This window comes from Balaenoptera acutorostrata, chromosome 15 (genome assembly GCF_949987535.1).
Source record: "Balaenoptera acutorostrata chromosome 15, mBalAcu1.1, whole genome shotgun sequence".
NCBI classification, from domain to species: domain Eukaryota; kingdom Metazoa; phylum Chordata; class Mammalia; order Artiodactyla; family Balaenopteridae; genus Balaenoptera; species Balaenoptera acutorostrata.
In genome coordinates, this window is record NC_080078.1 from 5,140,360 (window position 1) to 5,149,829 (window position 9,470).

General features: G+C 45.7%; 1 protein-coding gene and 1 long non-coding RNA gene across 6 annotated transcripts in view; one reads left to right on the plus strand and one right to left on the minus strand.

The window, feature by feature from the left end:
- The window catches only part of LOC103005014 (radial spoke head 10 homolog B), a 67,765-nt gene extending 59,424 nt beyond the window's left edge, over positions 1-8,341 (plus strand). For 2 of the 5 annotated variants that reach the window (XM_007186730.3, XM_057529183.1), the window contains 5 exons: positions 148-291; positions 1,701-1,826; positions 3,213-3,306; positions 6,708-6,906; positions 8,167-8,341. In XM_007186730.3, the coding sequence (XP_007186792.2) occupies positions 148-291; positions 1,701-1,826; positions 3,213-3,306; positions 6,708-6,906; positions 8,167-8,341 (738 nt within the window). Of the gene's footprint in view, positions 1-147; positions 292-1,700; positions 1,827-2,055; positions 2,161-3,212; positions 3,307-6,707; positions 6,907-8,166 lie in introns of those variants that run through there. The other 3 variants (XM_057529182.1, XM_028167582.2, XM_028167584.2) reach the window with 3 other exon arrangements.
- LOC130704872 (uncharacterized) lies at positions 4,948-8,216 on the minus strand. The gene is made up of 3 exons (XR_009005407.1): positions 8,143-8,216; positions 7,756-7,841; positions 4,948-6,631 (listed from the first exon to the last, which is right to left on the minus strand). It is a non-coding gene; the product is annotated as an uncharacterized LOC130704872 (long non-coding RNA).
- Positions 8,342-9,470: the final 1,129 nt, after the last annotated feature.

Genomic DNA, 9,470 nt, shown 5'->3' on the forward strand with positions numbered 1-9,470 from the left:
GTAGTTTTTATTGCAAACTGGTGTGCGCCCATGATGCCTGAGTGCTGAACAAGGTGGTACTTTCTGGAGAACAAACACCCAGAACTGCGGGTCCACCTTGAGGTGTGTCAGGATGAATAAGACCCTTTATATTTTCTTATATTTCAGCTGGTTTTCCTGGAATTCTTTGAAGCTCTGTTAAGCTTTGCACTCATCTCTGTTACTAACCAATCGACTAAATTCTATTTAAATTTTCCAAATGATGACTTGTCTGGAAACAAAGCTGGAAGCACTTATACAATGATAAATCAGGTAACAAATAATACCTTAGAATTTACAGAGTAAGGAATGGGTTTTATTCTGGAATGGTTAAACCATCATCAAGACTATCTTGGGCTTTTGTAACCCTTCAGGAAATAACTTAAATAATGTAAGACTTCTTTTCACATTCTGAAAGGAGTGTATTGTCTTTATATTTTCTGGTCATGACCTATGATAGTGGAGATATGTAATGAGTGTCAGAGCGCCTACCGACACCCTCAGGGGTGTGGGGCTCCCCTGGCTGGACCACGAGGCCTACGGCACCTGAGGTGGTTTTTATGAAACGTTTCATCCCATGATCTAGTGTTTACAAGAGTGGATCGCCCGTCCCAGAGCAGAGATGCCAAGGAACAGCTCCCGAGCGTGTGCAGGATGCTGGGCGCGTCCCAGAGGACAGGACCTGCTCATGGGGCTAGACACTGGGCTTCCCGCCAAAGCCCTGGGGGAGCAGGGACAGCGTGCGCCGTTGACCGAAAGATCTAGCCGCTGGGTCAGATGGAGCGGGGGTTTCAGGGTCGTGGGCTGGAAGGGTTTCTGATCGTTGAGTCCTTCATTCGGAGCCACAAGGGAGCGTGTTGGCGGCCAGCGGAACCCCCAGCGGGGAGACTCGCCAGAGCTGCTCGCTCAGGGAGACCTCTGTTGGTCACCTAAGGAGCGCCCTTGACCACGAGTCCCAGGATGTGCCTCGGACCCTCGTGCAGGTTCAACGTCAGTAGCGCAGAGTCCACCCGATCAGATCCGCGCCCTCCAGGTCATCCGAGAGCCTGGCCACAGGCGGGGTCTGGGGCTCTGCTCGGAAGGAAGTGCAGGAAGGAAGTGCAGCGTCCACCTTAAACTCATCCAGGCCATCGTGGACGGCAGCACCGCGGACTCCAGCAACCACACACGGACGCGCTGGCCGCGGGAACAGCCTCAGAAACCATCCGATCAAGTTCACGTCTGGCTTCCAGTCTGGCACCGCACATCCATCAAGATAAACAAGTCCTATTATAACCGCACACGGGAGAATGAGCCAGCAGTGAAATAACTCATGACACATGGCAACAGCATGGGTGAATTAATTATGCTGGGTGAAAGAAGCCAGACAGAAAAGGATACATACCGCTGTGATTCCAATGACAGAAAATTCTAGAAATGCCAAGTGATCTGTAGTGACAGAAAACAGGTAAGTAGCTGCCCGAGGATGAGGGAAGAGGGCTTCCTGGGGCACAGGAAACCTGGGGTGATGGATACGTCCCCTCCCTGAGGTGATGGCTTCACAGGTGTAGACACGTCGAAACTCACCGTCATAGTGTGCGTTATGTGCAGGTCATTGTAAATCAGTCATACCACGTTAAAATCACGTGCACGTGTGTCTCCACGGAAAACAGAAATCCTCCTATGTGTTTGTCGTTGATCAGAACACCCAGAACAGGAGTCCAAGTGCGCTAAGAAGCCAGGAGTCTGAGGTGCAGTACGGCAGCACTAAGTCGTCTTCAAGCAAGTTAGGAGTCTTGCTTGACATGAGCAAGATAAGGAAATCAGAGGTTTGTATTCACAGCTAACGATGAAAACAGTGCCGCGGCCACGGTATCTACCGCTGTTGCGCACCTGCTACGTGGTGAGGGCTCTTCTGGTGCCAGGGTTCTGGCGGGAACACAAAGCCCGTCCTCTCGTGGGCATCACATTCCGGGGGAGAGAGGGACGTGGTGACACGTGAAGAACAGGAAGAGTGAACACCCTCAGGGTGCTTACCCGGTGCTGTGCACTTCCCAGGGGTCCGCTCATTTAATGCCCAGACGACCTGTAGGTGCTTCACCGGCTCCAAGGGGGAACTGAGGCACAGAGAGGTCGAGTAACTTGCCCACCGTCACAGAACTGGTAAGCAGTGGAGCTGGGGGTTTGCACGCAGGCAGTTCGACTCCAGGATTTACACCCGTTACCGCAGTGCTATACTTCTTTACACTTGGGAGGGATCAGTGATGCGATGGAAAGCGAGGCAGGCAGTGGAGACTGAGAGACAGGGTGGGGCGGGAAGGGAAGGTCTTCGGACGAAGCCACACGTGAGCGCAGCTGGGGGGAGACTGTCCTGTGCGGGGGTCTTGAGGCGGGAGCACCTCTGGGGTGTTGGAAGGGGTGCAGCAGCAGGCGTGGCCACGTCGGGGTGGCCCAGGAAGACGCACTGAGTGAGGCAGTGCCCGGCCGGGAGGGGGCCCTGAGCAAGGGGGGTCAGTAGGCTCACGATGGCTTTGCTGTTGACAAACCCGTAAGGAAGCTCTTGGAATTATCTGCATGTATTTTGAAGGCTGTGGAGTTTGAGAGGGAAAGAGAAGGCAAAGATGATTCTAAGATTCTTTTTTGGCCTGAACGACTGGAAGAACAGAGCTGCCATTTATCATGAAGGGGAGGACTGGGGTTTGAGGGGGAGATGAGTTTTGGGGGCGAAATTAAAGGGTTGGGTTTGGGCATGTCAGACTTAAGGTGCCTGATGAGACATCCACATGGTGACAGCAAGTGGCAGCTGGAGACAAAGTCTGGAGTTCAAAGGTGAGATCTACTGGAGATAAAAATGTGGGCATAAACAGCATGTATTGATATATGGTTATATATATATATATATATATAGTACTTAAAGCCACTAAAAGATGGATTAATACTTTCCCAACAGACCCAGGGAGTATTTTCTAGTCTTTGCTTTCCTGGGGGAAGCCTTCCAGCAGATACAATAGCTCTGTTATTCATTTCCTTAATAGGACAAATATACAGGTTAAAAAGTCAAATTTTAGGCATATTAAAAATAGTCAAATTAGCATAAAGATAATGGCCTCATTAATACTTTTCTAATTATTTATAATGTAAAATTAGTTTTAGTCCATAATGATGCAGAAGTTATATTTTGCTTTATGATTTCTTTTTTTTTTTTAATGAAAAAGCCCAAGATCAAGAAGTCTCTAAGTGATGGAAAAACTTCCAAAATGAATTTGAAATCTCCAGGAAAGGAGCTAACCTTTCTTTTATCTCAAAATGGTGAGTATTTTAATTATAGAACTTTGGTATTAGCAAACTGTTGCTTATAAATGATTTAACATTTATAAAAATGTACAGCCATCTTTTTTTTTTTTTTTTAATTTATTTATTTATGGCTGTGTTGGGTCTTCATTTCTGTGTGAGGGCTCTCTCTAGTTGTGGCAAGCGGGGGCCACTCTTCATCGCGGTGCGCTGGCCTCTCACTGTCGCGGCCTCTCTTGTTGCGGAGCACAGGCTCCAGACGCGCAGGCTCAGTAATTGTGGCTCACGGGCCCAGCTGCTCTGTGGCATGTGGGATCTTCCCAGACCAGGGCTCGAACCTGTGTCCCCTGCATTGGCAGGCAGATTCTCAACCACTGCGCCACCAGGGAAGCCCTACAGCCCTCTTTTAAAATATAATTAGGCTGGGACAGCTGCTCCCAACTCTGCCCCCTGGCTTGACAGAGTTCCCTTTCAAGGCGTTGGTCTTTTTCCCCTTTTCTTTCCCCAGTTTTATTGAGATATAATTGACATACAGTGCTGTATAAGTTTAAGGTGTACAACATAATGACTTACATGTATTTTGACATGATGACCACAATATGTTTAGTTAACATCTATCATCTCATAAATACAAAAAAAAAAATTCTTGTGATGAGAACTCTTAGGGTTTATTCTCTTAACAACTTCCACAGATACCATTCAGCAGTGTCAGCTACAGTTATCGTGTTGTACGTTCCATCCCTGGTACTTATGTACCTTATAACTGGAAGTCTGTACCTTTGACCACCTTCCTCCAGTGTCCCCCATCTCCCTCCTCTGGTAACCCCATATCTGATCTCTTTTTATATGTTTGTATTTTTTAAAAATAGATTCTACTTATAAGTGAGATCATACAGTATTTGTATGTCTCTGACTTATTTCACTTAGCGTAATGCCTTCAAGGTCCATCCATGTTGTTGTGAATGGCAGGCTCTCCTCCTTTTTATGGCTGAGTACTATTCCATTGTGTATATATACCTCTTCTTTATCCATTCATCTGTTGAGGGACATTTAGGCCGTCTCCTGTCTTAGCTGTTGTAAATGGTGCCACTGTGAATGTGATGGTGCAGCTATCTCTTCGACATAGTGTTTTCATTTCCTTTGGATATATTCCCAGAAGTGGAATTGCTGGATCATAGGGTAGTTCTTCTTTTATTTTTTGAGGAAACCCATACTGTTTTCCATACTGGCTGTACCAATTTACAGTCCCACCAAAACCGTACAAGGGTCCTGTTTTCCCACATCCTTGACAGAGCATCTCTCTTCTTTTTGAAGCAAGCCATTCTAGCAGGTGTGAGTTGGTGCTTTTTTTTTTTTTTTTGGCCTTGTTTCGTGGCTTGTGGGATTTTAGTTCCCCAGCCAGGGATTGAACCTGGGCCCTTGGCACTGAGAGTGCAAAGTCCTAACCTCTGGACCGCCAGAGAATTCCCTCTCATTGTTTTTTTTTTTTTTTTTTTAACATCTTTATTGGAGTATAATTGCTTTACAATGTTGTCTTAGTTTCTGCTTTATAACAAAGTGAATCAGCTACACATATATCCCCATATCTCCTCCCTCTTGTGTCTCCCTCCCACCCTCCCTATCCCACCCCTCTAGGTGGTCACAAAGCACTGAGCTGATCTCCCTGTGCTATGCAGCTGCTTCCCACCAGCTATCTGTTTTACATTTGGTAGTGTATATAAGTCCATCTCATTGTGGTTTTGATTTGCATTTCCCTGATGATCAGTGATGTTGAGCACCTTTTCATGTACCTTGCTTTCCCAAGGTCGGTGCTAAAGCTGGAGTTTGTGGTCCTTCCGTGGCCCACAGATTTGGGCCAGCTTTCTGTGTGTGCTCACTAGTCACCTGCCAGAGCTCACTCTCACCACCACAGGGAGCTGGCCACAGGGTGGAGGCATGTGTGGGTGAGGTGCCTGGAGCCCTGGGGGCGCCTGTGGGCCACCTGGTGCCACTGACTTACTTTCTCCATGGATTTGCCTTTTCTGGACGTTTCCGAGAAATGGAATCATATTCTTTTGCATCTGCTTCTTTCACTTATAATTATTTTGGGATTCGTTCATGTTGTAGCACATAGTAGTATTTTGTTCCTTTGTATTGCTGAGTAGTATTCCACTGTGTGGATACCCCACATTTTATCTACTCATCAGTTGATGGACGGTTGGGTGGTTTCCATTTTTGGCTATCAGGAGTAACGCTGCTATGAACACTGGTGTGCAAGTCTTTATGGATATGTTTTCATTTCTCTTAGTCCTTGTAAAATGTGACACTGGCAGGACTTCCCTGGTGGTCCAGTGGGTAAGACTCCGCGCTCCCAATGCAGGGGCCCTGGGTTCGATCCCTGGTCAGGGAACTAGATCCCACATGCATGCCGCAACTGAGAGTCCATGTGCTGCAACCAAGACCCAGAGCAGCCAAAATAAATAAATAAATAAATATTAAAAAAAAAAAAAATCTGGCACTGGCATCAAGGTTCTCCGCATTAGTCTTCCACTCTTGGGCCCTTCACAGTGGCTCCTGGATGGAGGGTAGATGGGTCACAGAATGCTACGTTTACAGAGTACCTGTGCCCATACTCCTCTCCCATCACTGGCATCAAACAGCAGATCAGCCCAAGCTGTAGACCCAGTCAAAAAACAATTGCTCTCTTGAAAGATCCCCAGTCTTATTGATATTATAGAACTATCCAAAGCATTATCTTTCTGGAATCAACTATACTAAACACATTCCAAACTGCATATCTGCTGGCCTTAGTAGATGTGAAGCAACTCCTTACCAAGTCAATAATTTTACCTACCTTCTTATTCAATTCAGAGTTAAAATCCTTCTTAAAATTTTCTTGGAATTCCCTAGAGGTCCAGTGGTTAGGACTCTTGTGCTTTCACTGCCGAGGGCGCGGATTTGATCCCTGGTGGGGGAACTAAGATCCTGCAGGCTGCGTGGCACGGCCAAACAAAACAAACAAATAAAATAAAATTTTCTTAATGAAAACTGCCTTTAAAGACAATGTATGCAAAAGCCAAGAGTTTTTTTTCTTTCTCTGAAACATGGGAATGTTATAAGTTTTCTAAGATCTTAATTTTAGAAAACCAAAATATTTAAGCTATTTAGGAAAAAAATAACAGGTACCAGGAGATTTGAAGGAAGTGTTGACAATCATGGCTGTGGTCAGCTGACGCCAGCCTCGTTCCAGGTGGTCCCTGAAGCATTTTGCAGTTACCTTAATCCTCACAGGCCCACGAGAAGCACAGTGTCACCCACCTTATGGGGGGTGAGGACACTCAGCCCAGCACAGGAAGTGACAGAACTGGGGAACAGGAACACAGACCCCGGAGTTATTGCAAGACTGTATTAATGCTCATTTTAATCAAACTTTCTTCCAGAGAAAAAAGAAAAATCCAAGGATGAACAAAAGGAAAAATTCAATACATGGATCAGTAACATGTACATCTTTTTTGTGAACACTCTCTTCCAAGCACATAAACATGAAGAAACCCTCAAGGAGAAAGTAAAGGAAAACAGGCTGCATAATGAAGCGATGGCCCATCAGAGGAAGATGGAGAATGAGGAGCTGGAGGCGAGGTAACTCAGTAAAACCTCTCGGCTCCATCCCTCCCTCCCGGGCTCTCGGGCATCTTTCTTTCCTGTCCTCTGTAGCCGCCAGAAGCTTCAGGACCAAACACTTTCATTAGAAGTCTACGACCTCCGGGCTTCCCTGGTGGCACAGTGGTTAAGAATCCACCTGCCAATGCAGGGGACACCGGTTCAAGCCCTGGTCCGGGAAGATCCCACATGCCGCGGAGCAACTGGGCCCGTGCGCCACAACTACTGAGCCTGCGCTCTAGAGCCCGTGAGCCACAACTACTGAGCCCATGAGCCACAACTACTGAGCCCACGAGCCACAACTACTGAAGCCCGCACGCCTAGAGCCCACGCTCCGCAACAAGAGAAGCCACTGCAATGAGAGGCCTGTGCACCACAATGAAAAGTAGCCCCTGCTTGCTGCAACTAGAGAAAGCCCGCATGCAGCAATGAAGACCCAACGCAGCCAAAAAAAAAAAATGAATAAAATAATTTAAAAATATATATTAAAAAAAAAAGTCTCCGCCTTCCGAAGGGCGGCACGTCCTCCTGTGGGGCTGGGAACCCGTAGCCACCAGTTCTGTCCTGGTTGTCTAAGGCATTCCCGGGCATCCATGAGGCGGCAGCGTGATATAGATCCAGACTGCCCAGGTTCACATCCCAGCCCTATCACTTATATCACCTGGGTGACCTTGGGTGAGGTCTGTCCCTGTGTGCCTGTTTCTGCATCTTTAAGGTGGAGGTGATACCTCATAGGACTGTTGTGAGGGCTGAGTGAGCGAGTGTTTGTGAAGCATCGACAACAATGCTTGGTGCGTGGTGAGCACCTAGCAAAGGCCGCACGCTTACCTTTCTAGAACCATTGTCCAGGCAGACAGGTCAGTCCCAAGTGCAGATGTCTGACCTCTGTAAAGGGCATCTCAAGCCCATTTGGTCTGTGGAAGAGAGCATTAGACTTAAGGAAAACGGCTACAACAGTATTTTATTTTTTTACAACAGTATTTTAAAAGGCTACTTACTAGCTAAGTTGCTTCAGAGACAAGTGCGTCACAAGTCACCTTAGACGTGTGAAAACTTTGTCTTAAACTATCTAGCTATTGCACCACTTTTTATTTCAGGCAAAGTGATGACAATTTATTTCTGTTCACAAAAACTGTTGAGATCCAGGTATGGACTACTTTACACCACATACAACGTAAAAACTGGTTTTGAAATTTCAAAGACAAAAAAAGATACCTTCTTGTGTTTGTTTCTTGTTAGGCTGAACAGCTTGAGAGAGGAAGAGACCACAAGGCAAGACTATGAGGTCGCCATCACTGTGATCAAGGAACCAGTGGATGCCCCATCCTTGAATGTCACGCCGAGCCCCCTGAAAGAGGACACAGTGGTGTCCCAGTCCAGCAAATCCACTGCAAATAAGAAGAAGAAAAAGTAGACATCACTGGGTTTGTAAATGAGCCACGAGAACAAGCAGGTGTGAAGGGAATTTAGAACCAAAGCCTGTAACAAATTTCCTACCCAATAAAATTATTTGTGTTTTACTTCTTGTCTAAGTGTTTCTTGAAATACCACTACCTGGGCCCACTGGGTTTTGGGTTTCTAATATGGCTGGATCACTGAAACGCCTGCGTTTTGACAACTGAGCTGAATGAAAATACACACATGTGGGTATTAAATGAGCATGTATTGTTTTTTTTTAAATCCAAGTATAAAACTAGTGATTAAATTTAGAATCTGATAAAACCAGTGGGGAGTGAAGTTGTTTAAACATTTCTTTAGGCCTCCCTCCCCTGAGCCTGGCACGCCTCCTTTGCCCCTTGTAATTGCCCTGTGCCCACATCCTACCTGGCCTTCACATGCTGCCTCTTATATGGCCTCTTCCCTGGTCCTTTCCCATCCATTCCCACAGCATCGCAAACACCACTGCAAGGACAAAAGGCCGAACAACGTAGGATAAAGAGCCAGGTGTGCAGTCAGTAGTTAAGTGAATACTTTAAGTCTGTTAGGAAAATGTTACAGCTAATAGTTGTGTTAAATATAAGAGTAACCACCAAAAGCATAAAAATACAACCTAAAGCTTCCAAACTAGCAAAAAGGAAGGAAACTATCATCTGACATAAAGCTGGGAAAAAGAATAAAAAAAAGAATGCAAACAGAAAATGCAAAAGATGGCAGGGAAAGTACAAATCTACCCGTCATCACCAAGCAAACAGGTTAACTCACCTCTTCCTCCCCTTCAAAATCCCATAAATAATTAGATTGGGTTTAAAAAAAATAGAAATTCACTTCAATGTTATTCTTTACAAGGCAAAAATCTTAAACAAAACCAGATAGAAAGGATGAAAATAAAGATATAGAAAAAGATGTACCAGGACAATCTAATCAAGATGACCGGAATAACAAGCAATATTAAGAACAGACAAAACAGAATTTAAAGCAAACATCTGCATGATACAGATAAAGATAACAGTAAAAGGCCCAACAACCAAAGAGATGCATTACTCACATACATCATACATACTAGCCTTGCAAGAGCAGAGAGAATTACAGGGAAGACTACAACC